At 45.3% G+C, this 20888-nt stretch overlaps 2 protein-coding genes and 1 non-coding gene across 6 annotated transcripts in view; 2 read left to right on the plus strand and 1 right to left on the minus strand.

Moving 5' to 3' along the window:
• The first annotated feature begins 1282 nt into the window (after nt 1–1282).
• wdsub1 (WD repeat, sterile alpha motif and U-box domain containing 1) lies at nt 1283–9760 on the plus strand. Of its 4 annotated transcripts, none has more exons than XM_038998096.1 (13): nt 1283–1388; nt 4857–5276; nt 5438–5625; nt 5806–5892; nt 6038–6131; nt 6262–6295; nt 6419–6459; nt 6575–6681; nt 6994–7011; nt 7656–7682; nt 7806–7985; nt 8908–9042; nt 9203–9760. In XM_038998096.1, the coding sequence occupies exons 2-13, from the start codon at nt 4879–4881 to the stop codon at nt 9352–9354; spliced, it is 1461 nt and encodes a 486-aa protein (XP_038854024.1). In that variant the 5' UTR covers nt 1283–1388; nt 4857–4878; the 3' UTR covers nt 9355–9760. The 4 variants fall into 4 exon arrangements, with proteins under 4 accessions (XP_038854024.1, XP_038854026.1, XP_038854027.1 ...); XM_038998098.1 differs by having other exon boundaries at nt 6997–7011; XM_038998097.1 differs by lacking the exon at nt 1283–1388 and adding an exon at nt 2523–2642.
• Nucleotides 9761–12265: 2505 nt separating this feature from the next.
• The window catches only part of LOC120050737 (protein TANC1-like), a 53225-nt gene continuing 44602 nt past the window's right edge, over nt 12266–20888 (minus strand). The window contains exons 20-27 of the mRNA XM_038997299.1: nt 18117–18250; nt 17837–17960; nt 16624–16799; nt 16275–16407; nt 15949–16040; nt 15592–15738; nt 13850–13950; nt 12266–13724 (exon numbers count right to left, since the gene is read on the minus strand). Of these exons, the coding sequence (XP_038853227.1) occupies nt 12266–13724; nt 13850–13950; nt 15592–15738; nt 15949–16040; nt 16275–16407; nt 16624–16799; nt 17837–17960; nt 18117–18250 (2366 nt within the window). The remainder of the gene's footprint in view (nt 13725–13849; nt 13951–15591; nt 15739–15948; nt 16041–16274; nt 16408–16623; nt 16800–17836; nt 17961–18116; nt 18251–20888) is intronic.
• On the plus strand, nt 19902–19974 carry trnat-ugu. The gene has a single exon. It is a non-coding gene; the product is annotated as a tRNA-Thr (tRNA).

Genomic DNA, 20888 nt, shown 5'->3' on the forward strand with positions numbered 1-20888 from the left:
TGGCCTCTATCTGCTTACACTGCTTTCAAGGTAAGGCAACATGTTTCTTTCTGCGTTTCTCAAACTTTTTTGTGCCAGGAACATGGCCTTCCTCCGGGGAGCGCTTGGGTAAAACATTATTGACAACCACCTTTTATTCCAAATAACTATTTTTGTATGTGTTTTGTCTTTAACTAGGCCTTTGAGGCCTATATTAACACATATAATTGTTTTAAGATAGTAATAACATGAACCATCAAGCTATTCAATTCTCTATTGGACACCTGGGGGTATCAGATCCAAAACTAATGTGTAGAAATGATTTGATGAAACTTTTGAATTTGGCAAAATAGCCCCCTTTGACAAAATAGCCCTCTGGAATATTGGAGGGGACGTGTCCCCGTCACTTATATGCTGACTATGACTATGTTTAACCAAAATAGCAACATTTATCATCGATAAAGAGGTTTGTTTGGAACCTCTCTGTACCGGCTCTGTGGCCAACTGGGGTCTCAATGCTTCACGTACAGTTGAAGTCGGAAGTTTACATACACCTTAGCCAATTACAATTAAACTCAGTTTTTCACAATTCCTGACATTTAATCCTAGTAAAAGTAAAAAGTCCCTGTTTTAGGTCAGTTAGGATCACCACTTTATTTTAAGAATGTGAAATGTCAGAATAATAGGAGAAAGAATGATTTATTTCAGCTTTTATTTCTTTCATCACATTCCCAGTGCTTATCCCAAAACCCTATTCTTTCCCCGTTAATTTCCCCCCATAGGAATGGCTGAACGAACTCATTTACGGTTTTTAGGACTGCAGGCTGGCAAGCTCCATGGCTCATATTTCGAGAAAGGGACGTAGCTGCATCCCAATATGGCGACTGGAGTGTGGGTTTGTCGAAAGGAAAATAGTGGACGTGTGAAAAGCGCTCTGCTTTAGGTTAGACGGTTTTGATTGAGCTGTTTTTTTCTTCCGTTTCTTGAGGCGCAGCAAATCTGCACAATTAGCTGATTCCCTGTCTATACACCCACTCATTTGGACACACCCACTCGCCATATGGTGCGTTCAAGACAAATGGGAACACGGAAAAAACGAGGTCAAATCATGACGTCAGTGATCTTAAGGTCGGTTAGTCGAAGCTCTAGAGTTCTGAGTTGGATGACCGTTCCAAACGAATTATCCAAGTCAGAGCTCGTTTTTTTCGCGAGTTCCCAGTTTTCTTGAACGCACTGAAGTTTGAAGTGGAGATTTCCGAGCTCCCAGTTGTTTGAACGCGGCAATACCCTGGTCACTGCAGCTACCCATAGATGCATATTTCTGGGGGGGAAGGTCATTACGGTCAGCTGATCATATGACAGCGTGCGCATGACCAGGAAGTAAACATTGAACAGAGACACGCAAAGAGGTAAGCAAATAAACATAAATACCACTTTAGTTTGAATATAAAATAATACTGCCTTTGTATTTACATGCATTTGTTATAATACAAACTAAACAACAGGAGCATAGAATGATGCTGTTGTTGTGCGAACAGCTAGAATAGCTAAAGGGTTAGCAGCAGATCCGACACCTTATGCTTGCTTATAGCTGCATTACATGGTCAGTTAGGCAGTTTGCATAAAGGTGCACTATACATAAATCGCTCCGCCATTTGTGGTTGCTAAAAATTCGAATAGTTTGCCTAATTCCAGTTTGTGATAAAACAAACAAGCAAGTATAGTGTAGATAATCATTGTACCATCTAAACTGATGTGAAATATATTTTCAATAAACAAAAATATTGTATTGTAACGACCCTGGGTTTATAAGGGCGGATATCGAGTCTTCCGCACGAGCATGCTTTTGGGGCACAGTCGATTGCGCGCTGGACTTTGGGCTATAAGGTCGAGGGATCGAGACCTGCTCCCTGCTTGTTCCATTACAGTATTTTCAGCTGTTTTAAAGCTGGTGTACAATACCGAAAGTAAAATATGAAAAAACTCAACTTAAGATCAGGAAGCATAGAAATAGTGCACATTGAACAGCTTTACTGCTTCTTAAAATTGCTTTCAATGAGAATTACAGATTTATAACTCACATTACTATGTGAATTTGGTCGGGTCGCCCAAAAAGTTAAATATTGCAGCGTTAAATTAAGACACAGCGCATATGGCTCGGCAAACATACATAATTCCAGGGACGAGTTGTACTTCGAATACTCCCAAATGTTACACAGAGAAGATTGAAAGACTTATAGTCCTCATGTTAACTAGCCACTATTACGATGGAGTTGAGTGGGCGGGCTGGAGTTCCGACATCACATAAAATTACGTTTTCATAAAAACGACTGATTTCGGTGCTGAGTCGTTGGGTGCTGAAACTAGTTTCACTAGGCGCGCAACTCATTTGTTATTCGCGGAGTTCAGTTTTATTGGCTACATATTAACTAGCATTAGCCACAGCAGCCATGATCGAATATCACGTTGCGCTTAACAACAAAGGAGCTGATTGGCTGACACTGCTATTCCAAAATGGCTGATGTGGCAACTGCTATTTAGCATGAGGAATAGAAGTGGTTTTCCTGAAAAATTAGCAGTCATTCAATCTTGTCGGTGTAACAGTTGGGATAATGGGACAATTGATTCGAGGTTCTCAAAGCCTTTCTCATCCCAGGATTGAGGTACATTTTCTGAGCCTTATCTCGCGCCAGCTCTGCGAAGCCTGGCCGACCCTGTAGTGCAGCTGTAAGCAAGCGTAAGGTGCCGGATCTGCTCGCTACTAACTACCCACTGGGCACAGACGTCAGTTCAATGTATAGATTTGGTTGAGTTATCAACTAACGTGAAATCAACAAAACCTCTCACCATGTCATTGCATTTAGGTTAAAAGTCGGGTGATATATATTTCTCCCATCTTTATTTAACCTGGTAGGCTAGTTGAGAACAAGTTCTCATTTACAACTGCGACCTGACCAAGATAAAGCAAAGCAGTGCGACAAAAACAACAACACAGTTACACATGGAATAAACAAACATACAGTCAATAATACAATAGAAAAAAAGTCTATATACAGTGTGTGCAAACGAGGTAGGATAAGGGAGGTAAGGCAATAAATAGGCCATAGTGGCGAAATAATTACAATATAGCAATTTAACACTGGAGTGATAGATGTGCAGAAGATGAGTGTGCAAGTAGAGATACTGGGGTGCAAAGGGGCAAAATAAATAATAGTATGGGAATGAGGTAGTTGGATGGACTATTTACAGATGGGCTATATGCAGGTGCAGTGATCTGTGAGCTGCTCTGACAGCTGGTGCTTAAAGCTAGTGAGGGAGATATGAGTCTCCAGCTTCAGTGATTTTTGCAGTTCGTTCCAGTCATTTACAACAGAGAACTGGAAGGAAAGGTGGCCGAAGGAGGAATTGGCTTTGGGGGTGACCAGTGAAATTTACCTGCCGGAGCGCGTGCTACGGGTGGGTGCTGCTATGGTGACCAGTGAGCTGAGATAAGGTGGGCCTTTACCTAGCAAAGACTTATAGATGACCTGGAGCCAGTGGATTTGGCGACAAATATGAAGCGATGGCCAGCCAACGAGAGCATACAGGTCGCAGTGGTGGGTAGTATATGCGGCTTTGGTGACAAAACGGATGGCACTGTGATAGACTGCACCCAATTTGCTGAGTAGAGTGTTGGAGGCTATTTATGTAAATGACATCGCCGAAGTCAAGGATCTGTAGGATAGTCAGTTTTACGAGGGTATGTTTGTCAGCATGAGTGAAGGATGCTTTGTTGCGAAATAGGAAGCCGATTCTAGATTTAATTTTGGATTGGAGATGCTTAATGTGAGTCTGGAAGGAGAGTTTACAGTCTAGCCAGACAGAATATGTGGACATCTACAAATACCTAGCTAAGTCAGAACCGTCCAGAGTAGTGATGTTGGACGTGCGGGCAGGTGTGGGCAGCGATCGGTTGAAGAGCATGCATTTAGTTTTACTTGCATTTAAGAGCAGTTGGAGGCCACGGAAGGAGAGTTGTATGGCATTGAAGCTCGTCTGGAGGTTAGTTAACACAGTGTCCAAAGAGGGGCCAGAAGTATACAGAATGGTGTTGTCTGCATAGAGGTGGATCAGAGAATCACCAGCAGCAAGACTGACATCATTGATGTATACAGAGAAAAGAGTCGGCCCGAGGATTGAACCCTTTGGCACCCCCATAGAGACTGCCAGAGGTCCGGACAACAGGCCCTCCGATTTGACACACTGAACTCTGTCTGAGAAGTAGTTGGTGAACCAGGCGAGGCAGTCAAAATACTAAAAGCCCTTAAATTTGATGACTTTGTAAATCCTAATTAGATTTCCACGTTGATTCAACGTCATCACATTGTTTTTTTGGCTTGAAATGACTTGGAAACAACGTTGATTCAACCAGTTTTTGCCCAGTGGTTAGTCAAGTGGGTAGTAAGTAGCCTATTTGCTAAAATGCATGCAATTGCAACCTCTCTGCTCTGGCAACTTCAGGTGGTTGCCAGGTGTGGCAAACTGTTTGGTAATAATGAGGCAAATCAACTCAAACTTTATTTGTCACATCCGCCCAAATACCACAAGTGTAGACCTTACCGGGAAATGCTTACTTACAAGCCCTTAACCAACAGTGCATTTCAAGAAGAGTTAAGAAAATATTTAATAAATAAACTAAAGGAAAATATAACAAATAATTAAGTAACACAATAACATAATGAGGCTATATACAGGGGATACCGGTACCGAGTCAGTGTGCAGGGGTAACAGGTTAGTTGAGGTCATTTGTACATGTAGGTAGGGGTGAAGTGACAATGCTAGCTATCTTGTAATCATTGTAATGTCACGTAGTTAATAGTTATATTCTATTGTCTAAGGGATTCTTCAAGACCAACTCAAATGGTGTCCCTGATCTGCACCCTGCAAGACCATTGCGACGATGTCAACTGGTGCGCCTTCTCCCCGACACTGCTGGCCACCTGTTCAGCTGACAAAACCTTAAGAATTTACAACACCCGAGACTTTTCCGAAGTCCCATACTCCCCGCTCTCTGGCCACGGCTATGGCGTCCATTGTTGTTGCTTCAGCGCCTGTGGTCAGTATTTAGCCTCGTGTTCAACTGATGGTTCAACAGTTGTGTGGTCAACGGACACGGGTGAGATAGAGGCAGTGCTGGAGCATCCGGGTAGGAACCCCGTCAGGGTCTGCGCCTTCTCGCCCAACTCTTCACACCTGGTTTCGGGGGCGTCTGATGGTACTTTAGGTCTTTGGGATTTCCATACGAAAACATTGCACAGGTGAACATAATTGATAGGTGTTATTTATCCCCATGTTATCTAATGTTATCTAAGCATAAATAGGTGTGTTGCCTATATCGAGTGAGGCTTTGCTGGCCTCTGCAGACTGATGTTACGTGTTGTCTCTTGTGGAGTGTTCTTAACTGATTATTTGTCGACAGGACGGGGGCAGTGAATGACACCACTATGGTGGCCTGCTCCTTCACCCCCTGTGGCCAGATGTTTGTCACTGGATCTACGTATGGGGACCTCAGGCTGTGGGACCTGGACATGAACCAGCTTCATGCGGAGAAGAACACTCACGACTTGGGGGTCACCTGCTGCTGCTTTGGCCCCAATATCCTCAGTGGTGATGATAATATTTTCCTCCTCCCGCCGTCTTATGAGTTGGCCTGTTCCCAGATCTGTTTGTACGAACATAACAACGATCAGAGGAATTGTCTATACAGCGCAACATTTTGATCTGGGATCTTGGAGTCTACATGTATGGGAATTTGTTGTGTTTGATTCATTTGCTCCCGTCTCTCAGATAGCGGTAGGGTACAGTTCCGCCTGGCCTCCTGTGGACAAGACAGCACGCTGAAGATATGGACCGTCTCCAGGTCCAACACAGGCAGTACGTAGACCACGCGCTATGGATACGCAAGTGTGCTGTTTAACGTTGAACTGTGTGCATTTGTTGGTCATCGAATGATGTGGTGGATGTGTGTTCACAATGAATGATCTGAAGGCGTAGTCCATCCGTCCCCTCTGGCCCGTAGGTTGTAAGATGCAGCTGCTGCACACCCTGACCGGCCAGTCTGCCCCGGTGCTCTCCTGTGCTTTCTCTGCAGACGGACAGCTGCTTGTGTCTGGGTAAGTCCGCCCGTAGGTGATCTATGGCAAAGCGCTCTCACAGTTAGTCAAGATAAAGTTATACATTTACTCCAACTGGCCACAAGGGGGAGAAGTGTGTTGCTTTTGACCATTTTCTTTTCTGTTGCAGCTCAGTGGACAAAACAGTCACAGTGTATGATGCTGTAAGACACTCGAGCTCTTTTCATTACCGTAGATGTCATTTCAGTGTAACTCCCCATGTTAATGTTCCACATAGAAATCCATGACCACCTCCCATCTGAACTTGAATGTTGTTGCTTTTTCAGAGCCAGGGGACTTTGCTCTACACATTGAACCAACATGAGAGGTAATCTTCCTTCTTACCCTTTGGGACATCGTCACATCTCAATGGCCTTATTCGAATAGCCTGCTTTTAAAAAAACGTACCTTTCCGTCCTCCCTCCCATGATCCTTTGCTGTAGGTACGTGACGGCGTGCGCCTTCTCTCCCAGCACACCTCTGTTTGCCACGGGTTCTATGGACAAGACTGTCAATATATGGAGATTAGAGGATGGACACAGTGGCCATGGTGGGTAACGCACACACACAAAGATGGACAGAAGTCTAAGATAGGAGGTAGAGGTACATGTACTGACAAGCTTCCAGTGTTATTGGCATTAAGAATGGCATTAGCATTCTGAGTCACGATGTGTGGGTTCCTACGTACTGTTTCACTATTTTGTCATGTAAACAAAGATCCTATTGACTTAATGGTGATGACAGCCTGGTGATTATGTGCTGTTTTTGCATCAGCTCTTCTTTATTGATTATGGCTTAATTATGTTTTTTTTATTCTGCCAATCATCATCCCTCTCTGCATGGATCACGGGGGGGGAAAAAGAAGGCAAATCTTTACCTGGTGAGTTTTAAATTCTCTTCCTTATCTGTACCACCCATCTGCTCATTGAAAGCAGTGAGGGATGGAGGGTCTCTGTGAAACCTAGGAGTCCCGCTGCTATCAGAGGGCTTTATTGAGAGTGATACTTCTACCCCGGTGATGATGCCTTCTGCTAATATGACTGAGTCTTTCATAGCCTGTTGTGTTTCCAGGTGACTTTTGCCTTGAAGCACTGCCTGCCGAGAACCGAGTTGCTTTTCACTTTTCATTTGGATTCACTGTATTAGTGTACACGGTATACAAAACATTAAGATCACCTTCCTAATATTGAGTTGCATCCCCCCTTTTTCCCTCAGAACAGCCTCAATTCATCAGGGATTCATCAGTCTATGTTATGGAAAGAGCAGGTGTTCATGTTTTGTACACTGTGTAGTTCTATAGGCTGGCAATGCTTTCTTCCTCTCCTCTCACCTGATGGTTTTCCAATAACCTATACGCAACTCTTTCTAAGAGAGGCTTGTCAATAAAAGGCTTGCAATTCAATGACTGTCATTTTAAATACGTCAATGTTCAACATTTTAGTTGACAATGGTATTATTATTTTTTAAGTGGAGTCTTACTGTGCTGTTTGAAATGTATTTCATTTTTCACATCTTGTTTTCCAGTTGAAACTGCAACACTCTCATGCGAAGGTGGGAAAGTGACTAAAAAGCACCGTAGAAACTTTTGATAGGTTACACATTTAATACCTATAGTAACAACATGTCATTGAGAGATACTAATGTGCGGTCACTTCCTGTTTTCCGACCTATTAGGCAGAAAGTTGCTGTGTCACTCCAGGCTTCTGGTCAGTGATTGGTCAGAGGAGGACGTGGGGGCGTGGCTGTGTGAGGAGGGGCTGCAGGCGCTGGTGGAAAACTTCAAGGCAAACAACATAGATGGAGCGGAGCTCGTCAGTCTGACCAAGGAGACACTGGCCTCAGAACTCAACATAGGTGGGGGACGGCACATCACATCATACACATCATCATACACATTATCATACAGCTAATGGTACATTATCATATTATACACATTACCCACTCGTCAGTCTGGTATCTGAGATCCACATTTTGTACAGTAGCTGGAAACGGAGCGTCATCACAAACTCAGGCTGGAATCTTTTTTTAAGTAGGGGGAGGGACAAATGAAAAACAAGGTGGACATTGAGGAATGAATGTTAATATGAGATTTACTCAGGATTACATACATTTTAACTGTACAGGGTTAGATTAGGCCATGTGTATTCTGCACCGCGAGTGTAATCTGCTTTTAAGATTTCTGCGCCTATTATATAACACAATTACTCATCCCAAAATACATATCCTGTAACATAAAAAATGGTTTACAGCTAATACCATTTCTGTCTGAAACATTTCCAAAATCCATCTGAAAATGTGATTTACAGATTTTGGTTGATCCGTATATCTTCTCTTTTAAATAAAGATCTTTCACCCTAGTTTCTCTGTGAGGTGGTAGGTGTGGGTCTGTTGTTGGTCTCTCACGCCAATAGCAACCATAGTAACCAAACAGCCCTGTTCTCTAACAGATGAATCTCTTAGCAGACATGGGTGTCTCTTTCTACTCTCTACTGTCTCTGAGAGTGAGGGATGGCACCATGCCAGGTTGTTATCTTCCTGATGGAGAGAGATGATTATTTTTCCTCTCAGGGGCGGAGGGCTCATTTTGTTTTTTGTGTGTCTAACACACACACACACACACAGACTGACCTCGCTTTACTGTAGTCTCCATGGTGACCAGGAACTGGGTCATGTACGCAGTGTGTTCAAGCTAGGATAGCACATCCACAAATGATGCAAGGCCAATGTACAATTTCCCCAAATCTCTGCCTGGTTGTTTCCTGTTGGTGTGCTGTAGAGTCTGTGGGGTTGCGCAGTAAGGTCCTGAGGAAGGTGGAGGAGCTGAAGGCGGGGTGTGTGTGTACCGGTGTTCCTGATGAGTACCTCTGTCCAATCACCAGAGAGTTGATGAAGGACCCTGTTATCGCTGCAGGTGGGACACTTCCCCATGGCAACCTGTCTTTGTCTGTGCATTTTTAGCTATCAAGATTCTATCTATCTATTTCTATGCTACAAAAAATTTTGCAAAACAGTGGCATGCTTTTAAAGGATGCAAAACACACTCCATCTTGTCTACCTTTTCTTCGGAACAGATGGGTACTCCTATGAGAGGGAAGCGATTGAGAGCTGGATCGCAACCAAGAATCGTTCCAGCCCCATGACCAACCTGCCCTTACAGACAACACTTCTGACCCCAAACCGAACCCTGAAGATGGCTATTGGACGCTGGAGGACCAGCCAGTGAGAAAGAGGGATGCAGGGGCATCTTCTACATCATTTCAATCTGAATGCAGGTCTATCCCTCAGTTAACTTCTGACCAAAAGTAGGCTCATAGTACATAAAGCTATATATGATGATGTTTTCAGGTTGACCATACTGAGCTTCGATTCAACCCCTCACTGTGTCTGTTGGGATGAAACTGCTTTAGAATGTAAATATTTATAGCTGATGAGACATTCTAATATATATATTCTCAAACTCATGCATGTTGACCATGTTTAACTCTGCTATTTACTCTACTCTCTCCAAAACCATTTCATGGACGATGATACAATGTACAGTGCATTCGGAAAGAATTCAGACCCCTTGACTTTTTCCACATTTTGTTATGTTACAGCCTTATTCTAAAATTGATTAAATAGTTTCCCCCCCCCTCATTAATCTACACACAATACCCCATAATGACAAAGCATAAACAGGTTAGACATGTCAGCAAATGTATTACAAAAAATCTAAATAAATATTACATAAGTATTCAGACCCTTTACTCAGTACTTTGTTGAAGCTCCTTTGGCAGTGATTACAGCCTCAAGTCTTCTTGGGTATGAAACTACAAGCTTTGCACACCTGTATTTGGGGAGTTTCTCCCATTTTTCTCTGCAGATCCTCTCAAGCTCTGTCAGGTTGGATGGGGAGCGTCACTGCACAACTATTTTCAGGTCTCCGGAGATGTTCGATCGGGTTCAAGTCCAGGCTCTGGCTGGGCCACTCAAGGACATTCAGAGACTTGTCCCGAAGCCATTCCTATGTTGTCTTGGCTGTGTGCTCAGGGTCATTGTCCTGTTGGAAGGTGAACCTTCGCCCCGGTCCTGAGCGCTCTGGAGCAGGTTTTCATCAAGGATCTCTCTGTACTTTGCTCCGTTCATCTTTCCCTCAATCCTGACTAGTCTCCCAGTCCCTGCAGCTGAAAAACATCCCCACAGCATGATGGTGCCACCACCATGTGTCACAGTAGGGATGGTGCCAGGTTTCCTCCAGATGTGACGCTTGGCATTCAGGCCAAAGAGTTCAGTCTTGGTTTCATCAGACCAGAGAATCTTGTTTCTCATGGTCTGACAGTTTAGATGCCTTTTGGCAAACGCCAAGCGGGATGTCATGTGCTTTTTACTAAGGAGTGGCTTCCGTCTGGCCACTCTACCATAAAGTTCTGATTGGTGGAGTGCTGCAGAGATGGTTGTCCTTCTGGAAGGTTCTATCTCCACAGAGGAGCTCTGGAGCTCTGTCAGAGTGACCATCGGGTTCTTGGTCACCTCCCTGACCAAGGCCCTTCTCCCCCGATTGCTCAGTTTGGTCAAGAGGTCAGCTCTAGGAAGAATCTTGGTGGTTCCAAACTTCTTCCATTTAAGAATGATGGAGGCCACTATGTTCTTGGGGACCTTCAATGCTGCAGAAATGTTTTGGTACCTTTCTCCAGATCTGTGCCTCCTTCGACCTCATGGCTTGGTTTTTGCTCTGACATGCACTGTCAACTATGGGACCTTATATAGACAGGTGTTTGCCTTTTCAAATCATGTCCAATCAATTTAATTTACCGCAGGTGGACTCCAATCAAGTTGTAGAAACATCTCAAGGATGATCAATGGAAACAGGATGCACCTGATCTCAGTTTTGAGTCTAATAGCAAAGGGTATGAATACTTATGTAAATAAGGTATTTAGTTTGTTAAATGCAAACATTTCCCAATTTTTTGGGGGGGTTTGTCAGTATGGGTGTTGTGTGTAGATTGATGAGGATTTAAAAAAATGATGAACCATTTTAGAATAAGGCTGTAATCTAACAAAAATTGGAAAATGCACTGTAGGCATTTAAGGGATACTGGTGCCAACAACAGAAGTGTTCAATCTATGGCTGAAGTTATATAACAGGGATAGCAGATATCGGTACACATACAATTTTACACATGGGTGTTTGAAATGGGTGGAAGGGAGATGTCATTTTAGTTTTCCAAAGAGATTTTATTTTCCCATGATTATGGTAGTAGTGCTTGAGCATAGTCTGTATAATGTGTCGCATAGCTCACAAATCAAAGATGGCAACAATGTTCATGTAGAATATCTGTATCATCTCACCAATAATACCCTTACAAGCTATTCTGTACCTTACTGTAAACTGTTAATGTTGTGCGCACATAAACTAAATAAATCCATCAACTTTTCAATTATTTCTCTAGCTGTGCAAAAATAACTATATAAAATATATTGCTCGTACAGCTGAACAAGCCATCGGCACAGTAAATACATGAACATAGACCGCAACAACAAGCAGTTACAACAATGTCCGTAGGATTATATGTACACTTAAATATGATTATTTATAAAATGTACAAAGGAAAAGAACCCTCCATGCATTGAGAAACACTTTGCATTGAGGGCTCCGTTATACTGACAAAGGCTATCACCACTTATATAGTCTATAAATAGAACACATACAAATCTAATGTATCCCTATTCAATATGCGTGCCGATCATTAGCCAACCGTTTAATCAAATGGCTTCTCGTCCATTAGTATCGAAAACCCTTCAGTGTTTTTCTTTACAAACTACATCATAGTTACATTGTTCTAATGGCCCATAGTAGAATGCTGTGCTACTGTTCAGCTATTGGGCTGGTACTATATGGTGTTTCCCAGGTCTGATAATGTGCACTGTGTTGTTGGCTTACTGGAGTTGCTGTAGGCATGCTTACGCAAAAAGCACAAAAGCCTCAAATACTGCTTAAGTCTAAACGCAGTGCATCACATACACTGTCACTTTACAAGAGTCAGATTAAGAAAGAAACTTTGAAACCATTCCCTTGCCACCGTTTCTCTGGAATACAGAGAAAGTTGTTATGGTGTCTGCACCTGTGTTTGTGCTTGACTGAATGTATGGTCAGTTCAGACGTTGGATTCTATAAAGGAGCGTTTAGGTTTGATGGGTAGGATGGCTGGGTTATCTCTGGTGAGCCCTGCCTGCCGGTGGTTCCCGTCTGGGAACTGGGAGGAGTGATGTAGGCCTGCAGCTGGACCTGGTCTTGGCTCCCGGTGGTAGAACCTGTCTCCAAACTCCCTAGCCAGGGCCTTGGCCTGAGCCTGTTGGGCCAGGTGTTGGGCCTGAGCCTGGGCCCCGTTGAGCACCTGGAGGGGAGTCTGGCTCTGCAGTGGCTCCGCATAAGAGGACCTCTGCTTGAACTCATTATTTAATCCCTGGATGTTGTCCATAGGGGCCATGCTGTGTCTCTGGTTCTCTAGACCTTCAGGGGAGAGTGGCTGGGAGTGAGGCTGACCTTGCCAGCCCAGTCCAGGTGGGGGCTGCCCCTGGACACGCACTGCCTTGTCTTTCACCCCCATGAAGGGCCGAGGCTTGAGCTCTGGTTTAGCCGGTCTGGGGCGAGGCACGTCGGGCCCCTGAGGTGCCTGGATCCTGCCGCTGTCTGACAGGGTCCCGCTGGAGGCTAAGCTACTGCTAGAGCTGGAGGCCTTCATACTGCCCGTCTGACCACCAGAACGCAGACCCGGGCCAGCTGACCCCCCAGGACCCTCCCTCCTTACCTCCTTACCAAACCCAGGGGTGAGGGACCCAGCCTGTCCGTCCAGCGTGGTGCCGTGGTGGGCTGAGAGCCTGTCTGTTCCCCTAGCCAGGCTAGAGGAGTGGCCCTGGAAGGGCTGCACAGATGAGGAGTGGTGGTGGTTGGCAGGGGTGAGCCCCAGTTGGTGGTCTGTGGAAGAGGGCAGAGGGCTGATGTCGATGCCCAGGCCAGGGCTGGGTCTCAAGGAGGTAGAGATGTGTCTGCCTGGCAGGGGGCTGGAGGGGCCACACAGAGACATAGGCCTGCCCCCTGGTCTGCCCCCTACCTGCAGGGAGTTACAGTGCTGCTGCTTGGTCTTCATGCTTTGGTTTTGTCTAGGACCCTGCAGGACAGGGCCCTGCTTGTCCAGAGACAGGTTGGTCTGTGTGGACTCGTCCAGAGGGGAACCAGGCCTGGGGTCCAGGGGAGCTAAGCCCACTGCGCCTGGTACTGGTGGGAGAGCCCTGTCGGGTCCATAGGGGTTCTTGGGCCTGTTGGGTCCATAGGGGTTCTGTGAGGGCTCTTCCTCTCCCCCTATCTCTTCATAATCATCATCTAGTTCATCCTGGCTCTGTGTATCACAACTCCTCTCTGTGTCCTGGCTTCTCTCTGTGAGGTCGTCGGGAGTCTGGCTGTGTGCTGCTTGTTGGCCCTGTGGTGTGTTGGGGGACTGCTGCTGTTGTTGTTGACACTCGTCCTCCACACGCGTCAGCAGACGGCGGATCTCCCGGTTGGTGGGGCAGAGCCGAGACGCCTCGCTGAGGTCAGCTAGCGCCGCCGCATACTGCCTGGATGGACACATGAGGCGAATATAGTGTGAGGTGAGTTTGTCTTGTCCTTAGACAAAACTGTACCCGTCCATTCTAGTCCCTTCCTTTATATCAGTATTAAGGGAGAACTGGTCTGTACTAACCTGCTGCTCCTCTTGGCTCGTGCTCTGGTGTAGAACGCCTCATAAGACTTGGGTTTCAGTTCCAGGGCTTTGGTGGCAAACTCCTCTGCTATACCAAAATCCTGTCGGGGGGAAAAAGAGGACAGAAACTCAACAGTTAATTATGAATGTTTACTGTTAAATTCTGTCCACCCTGAATATCTCACGGAGAAGCCAAAACCAACGTCTTAAGGTCATTAGCCAGGGTAATGTGTTTGTGAGCGTTAATGAGTGCAGTGTGAATCCAGCGGTAGTCCACACAGGGCCACACTTTGCAATTACTAGAAGTGACTGGAATGAGGAATTCAGTGTTGTTTAATTGGAGAATTCTTAATCTGTGTGCAGCTCAGAGTAGAGCAGCTTTATCTCCCAGTGTCTTAATGGATTCTCCAGACGGGTGCTCATAGCTTCTCTCCAAACCGTAAAACAAAAAAAAACTCCTTCAATCAGATGTCGGAAATGAAAACTATTGACTCTTAAAGGTACAATGCAGCGGTTTTTATCTCAATATTAAATTATTTCTGGTTAACAATTAAGTACCTTACTCTCATTGTTTTCATAAACATTTTCAGATATGAACTAAAATAGCTGCTTAGCAAAGAGAAATTTCTCAAGTAATAATTTTGCTTTGACTGTCTGGGAGGGGAAACTGAAAACTAGCTGTTATTGACAGAGAGCTTTGGAACTCGCTTTCTTATTGGGTTATTAACTAATTTACCACCTGGTGATGTCTTTTCAAACAGCTCTTACACTAAAAGGCCATTATCATCATCTTTCACAATTTCACAGTATTATTGCAACCTCATAGTGTAGAAATATATATAAAACACAGGTAAATCATGTTTTTGACTGAGCTGGGCCTTTAATGGTAATTTCATAAGCACCTCTAGTGGCCCTAGTGTGTGTACATGCGTGTACAATATGTCTGTGTGTGTGTGTGCATGCCTGCGTGCAGTGTATCCATCCGTCTCTGGTATGCCTAGAGAGCATGCGGTTGGCTTGTTTTTAAACGAGTTTCCCTGCTCCCCTCATTCCTCTCAGGTGAATATTTAATGAAGCACACCACAGTGTGATTCCGTCCTTGAGATGGAGGTGTGCATTACACCACAGTCTTGAAATCCACAGCTCTAAATAACTGTTCAATGTTTAATAACAGTTTTTATGGCCTCTCTACTCCCACTCCCCTCCTGTTCTATTCACCTGCAGCATGATGAAATGTGGATGATGTGTGTGTGCCTAGCCAGCTCTCTCTTCCCCCTGACCCAATATCCACCAGCAACAACGTGGGGAGGATCCCTTCTTTCCGTGTGGGTTTGTGTGCGCACGTGTTTGTGCACACGCGTCCACCTTGCATGTGTGTGTGAGTGAGTGATTACTCCAGTATATGGGAGAGGATGACCCTATCACATCATAGCATCTTTCCATTATTCATTTGCCCGGAGGATGCCATTTTACCACCACTACTCTAGTATAACAGTCTTATTATATTGTCTGGTAAAACAAGGGTGTGTTAGATCACTCCCTCCAGATGAGATGAAGATCTATCTATTATACCTAATCCAATACTATTAACATGAAATGACGTTTCATTCAGTGTTAAATTCTATAAAATAGCTAATTTTCTAGTGTGTATCTATATCAGACGATGTAAAACTGCAGTTTTATTAAATGTTCAATTCTATTAACAACTGATAGAGTAATGTGTGTGTGTGTGTGTGTCTCACATTGGTTTTCCTGCGGCAGCGTGACATGTTGAGGTACAAGGAGACACGGAGCTCTTTCAGGCCCTTCAGATCGTCTCCGAAGCCGTCTCGGGGGAACTTCCTCAGGGCGTACTGATACCTCTGGGCTGCCTCCTTCATCCTCCCCTTCTGGAGAGGGAGAGATGGAGAGAAAATACAGACATTGATTTGGAGAAGGGGGCTAGCAGATTTTCTAATTGGACACACTTTCATGGCTGGCTGGCTGGCTGGCTGGCTGGCTGGCTGGCTGGCTGGCTGGCTGGCTGGCTGGCTGGCTGGCTGGCTGGCTGGCTGGCTGATAGATAGATAGATCAGGTTTTCCTTTTGTTGTTAACCCACCTTATACAGCAGGTTGCCCTCCTCCATGAGTTTCTGTAGGAGGATGAGGAGGACGTCTGGTTTGGATGTGGCCATCGCCCACGTAGCATGACCTGATCAAGAGGTAAGAGAACACAGGTTAAACACACACACACACACACACACACAGAACGCTGTAAAAGGTATCTAAAGAAAGTACCTGATCGATCATAAGGGGATGTTCTGTAGCCTTTTAGCAGGTAGAAAGGAGTGAAGAGAAAGAGGGGTGAAATACATGATGTTGATAGAGCCTTCCTCAAGACCCTGCAGGGCTTTAACACCGACAGATCAGGTCAACTCCAACTCACCCAGCTTGGACCCTTTCTTCAGTAGGGTGACCACTACAGCAGTGTTCCTACAGCCCACAGCCATCTCCAGAGGCCTCACCCCACTGTGGTCCACATGCTCCACCACCGCACCCTTCTCCACCAGGTACTGAACCTGTGGTTGTAGAGGACACCACAAAACAAACAGCATTTTAAAAGGATTCAAACAAGGCCAAAGGTGCTGGAGGGAATTGTGTAAATTCAGTACTGTGTTTTTAAAAATCTACAATCTAGGCCAGTTTTAGACGATCTAGGCCAGTTGCAGCGAAATCCGAATTATGTCCGTGGACCTATTTTTTTCTCCAGTTTGCAGTATTAGAAGGAACCCCACCGTCTCTGCATCACCGTTGAAAGCTGCCAGGTCGAGAGGGGTACGTCCGTTCCTATCAGGGTGGTCTATCTCTGCCCCCTTCTCCACCAGGCGCTGCACCACGCCCTTCTGACCCTTCAGACACGCCCAGCTCAGAGCTGTCTGGCCCTCCTTGTCCACAGAGGCTAAAGACGCGCCTGGAACCAGATCAGAAATAACATGCTCACTCCACTGCAACTGAGACTGACATACACACAGTTTATTAGGTACACCCATCTAGTACTGGGTCGGACCTTCCTTTCCCTCCAGAACAGCCTGAATTCTTCAGGGCATAGAAACGCTGCTCAATTGGTATCAAGGGACCTAACGTGTGCCAGGAAAACATTCCCCACACCAGTACACCACCGCCACAAGCCTGTACCGTTGACACCAGGGAGGATGGGGCCATGGACTCATGTTGCTTACGCCAAATCCTGACTGCCATCAGCATGACTCAACAGGAACCAGGAATCGTCGGACGAGGCAATGTTTTTCCACTCCTCAATTGTTGGTGATCGTGTGCCCACTGGAGCCGCTTCTTCCTTGTTTTTAGCTGATAGGAGGGGAACCCGATGTGGTCATCTGCTGCAATCGGTCCTTGCAACATCCGTGACAAGGACCGACGAGTTGTGGGTTCCGAGATGCTGTTCTGCACACCACTGTTGTACTGCACCGTTATTTGCCTGTTTGTGGCCCGTTTGTTAGCTTGCACCATTCTTGTCATTCTCGTTCAACCTCTCTCATCGACGAGCTGTTTTCACCCACAGGACTGCTGCTGACTGGATGTTTTTTGTTTGTCGCACCCTTCTCGATAAACCCTAGACACTGTCGTGCGTGAAAATCCCAGGAAGCCTACCGTTTCTGAGATACTGGAACCGGCGCGCCTGGCACCGACGATCATACTACGCTCAAAGTCACTTAGGTCACTAGTTTTTCCCATTCTGAAGTTCAAATGAACATAACTGAATGCCTTGATGCCTGTCTCCCTGCATTATATAGCAAGCCACGGCCACCTGACTTACTGTCTGTAGGAGCGAACCATTTTTGTGAATGGGGTGTACCTAATAATACAAGTCTATACTGTATATCTCAGAGCTACGAAATAAAAAAAAATATCTCAAATAACACTCTATCCCCCTTAGTGCACTGAGAATTGACATGTACCATGATGTGACCCTGAGCCTTGACCTCTCACCCTTTGTCAGCAGGAAGTCCGCAGTGCTGAGGTGGCCCTCGCTGGCTGCCACCATCAGCAAACTGCGGCCCTGCTTATCGATGGTGTTAATGTCCACACCGTGCTGCAGAAACAGCTCTGCTACCTGAGAGAGGGGGGGAAAAGAGGGAGAGAGAGAGACCGAGTGAGAGCAAGAAAGAGACTGAGAGAGAGCGAGAGCATGAGTGATAGGACAGCCATCAGTGCTGTAAAGCAGGAAAATTAGAAGTCTAACAGAAAGACTCATCAGAATGATTCTCACCTGGGGGTGTCCATGCCTGATGCAGCTGAAGAGTGGGACCACCCCCCTCCGGTTGGGCTGCTCCGCCCCTGCACCCCTCTCCAGCAGGAAAACGCACGTCTCTGTCCTGCCCCGGCCTGCAGCCGCACTCAGAGCTGAGAGAGAGACCCCCAGAACAGTGGTCAACTATCTACTTCACCACCGTGCTCTGAGTGAAAGTAATCTTTTGTATCTGTGGTATTGATTGTTTGGAGACAGTTACAATGTACTTCACTCTAGTAGTACTGCAGTTGTAACACTACTGCTCAACAATTCAAGGACACACAGCAAGATTAGAGCGAGTAACACCTGAACGAGAGTAAAATATTGGCACCGCACAGGCAATGTGAGCTACAGTACACTGTGAACAGACAATGTCACACCCCCGAGTATGACTTTCAAATACTATTTTAGACCGGGCCCATATCTCCCTATGCTCTCTAGAGAGGCAGGCTCTTAGTTGAGGCTGTTAAAAGTCTTACAGCTGGCCTGGCAGAGAGAGAGAGAGAGACAGATTTTATGAGTATTGGCCACAGCTTGCCCAAACCAGCCATCAAGTCCTGGGTATGGAGCATCCATCCAGAAAGTATATACCTCCCAAAAGGCACCCTATTCCCTAATTAGTGCACTACTTTTGACCGGGGCCCATAGTGCTCTTGTCAAAAGTAGTGCACTATATAGGGAATAGGGTGTCATTTGGGACACAAGCAGACAGTGCAGACCAGGGAAGCTGCGGTCACAGGAAGGCCAAGAAGATCATCAAGGACCTGAGCCAAGGCCTGTTCACCCCGCCACCATCTAGAAGGCAGAGAAAGTACAAGTGCATCAAAGCTGGGACTGAGAGACTGATAAACAGCTACTATCTCCAGGCCATCAGACTGTTCAACAGTCACCACTACCCTGCCCTGAACCTTAGTGACTGTTACTGCATTGTCGGAACTAGAAGCACAAGCATTTCACTGTGTACTTAATGTGTACGCAACCAATGAAATTGTATTTTCTTTTCTTTGATGCAGCCTCCTGCTTCACCTTGGCTAGGATGATGAAATACTCACAGGAGAGGTGACATCACCCATCTGGTTCTGGAAGCCAGTGGGGAGGGAATGATGACATGAATGACATCTGTGGGCGCAGTGTAGGGTACGCCCTCCCCATCTGTCCCACCGATGGTTCCACATGAGCACATACGCAATTACAAATCACCTCACTCATTTCATTTCCGTTATCTAATTTCCCTTCACGCCAGAGCAAAAAGTTGAGATAACGAAACACTTTCATAATAAAAAAAATATTGTGGCTGTGATTGATACATTTGGGAATACTTTGTCTTGTGACTCAACACTTCTCAATCTAAGATAAGGCAGACGTGCATCACTGACTCATAAATCAATATGCAAATGCGGATTCATGCCTGAACAGCTGTGCTTCTGTTGTCAATGTCAAATATCTTAGGAGCGTTTGAAGAAACGTGGAGGAGTCTGTTACCCTGGCTGACGTGCAGACCACATGCACAGTGAGAGGAGAGCTGTTAGTCAAAGTCAGTTGCTTTTACCAGACAAGGAGTCTGTGGCTTTCAGGTGAAATCCCTGACATGAGAGGCCTCGTGCCAACATCCTAGCTCAGCTGGTTTGGCCAGACTGCTCCAACCAACAGCTGTGTGGTAGAGTCAGTGATGTCACAATAGGTGTGGCCAGAGCCATCTATTTAGAAATATGTCGCTGGGTGTGATGTGTAAATATCCTGTTGCAGTAAGGTGCAAATAGGTAAGGCTCCATAGCTCAGTGGTTAGAGCACTGGTCTTGTAAACCAGGGGTCGCGAGTTCAATTCTCGCTGGGGCCTTGATTGTGGGATCAACTGTTTTGATTCAAAAGGGATGTTCTCATATTGAAAATACTATTTTTGAATGGGGCCAATGAGTTGAATGGCTCCTACAGCTAGTTCACCAACAAGATTAAAAACATGATCCATTGATGCTATCCAGTTCTATCAACTACTTCCCCACAGCTATAAATACTACTTCTGACCACTCTCACATATGTCACTGACCTTGTGTGGATGACAGACACACAGCTGCTACAGCTACGATAGTTATTTATCTGTTCCATGTTATTTCATTCACGTACAGTAAACCTTTGGCGTCTCACCCACAGAGGAGGTAGACACACAGACAGAGAGTAGCCTGCCTCCAGGGAGAATAAATTAATTCTTCTCCGCTAATGAGAAGCCACCAGGCACGGGAACACATTTGCATAGAGAGAGGACAATTTCACAGGGAAAAGTATTCAAGTATTTATTTCACCGAATAGATTAGAAGAGCTGAAGGGAAAATCATTCGGTGTACAGCAGAGTATCAAGACTCTACCATGGAAGGATTTGTCGATGTAAAACCAATATTTATGAAAATGAAACAATGCTAGACTGAATGGTAAACGCAAACAATAAAAACAAACGAAGGCCATTAAAATTGGTACTATTGTTTATTTTATCGCCCAGTCAGGTCTCTGTAATCAACATAAATACATGATTTCCTTCAATAGCCTATTTAGTAGTCTATATTTGCATTAGCCAGGTTATTTTCATTCAGGATTGGCTTACAAATGTTGGTACCAGCAGCCAGCATTTGTATTTATGCTTCCAATTGGCAGTGGTTGAGCGCTGTCTATCCCCCAGCCTATGTATTTACTGAGAGCACAGAAACACCTATGATTGTGTTAGAGTATAATGGATATAAGAATCCAGACAGGTTTGCTGAA

The sequence above is a fragment of the Salvelinus namaycush genome, chromosome 7 (assembly GCF_016432855.1).
Source record: "Salvelinus namaycush isolate Seneca chromosome 7, SaNama_1.0, whole genome shotgun sequence".
NCBI classification, from domain to species: Eukaryota; Metazoa; Chordata; class Actinopteri; order Salmoniformes; family Salmonidae; genus Salvelinus; species Salvelinus namaycush.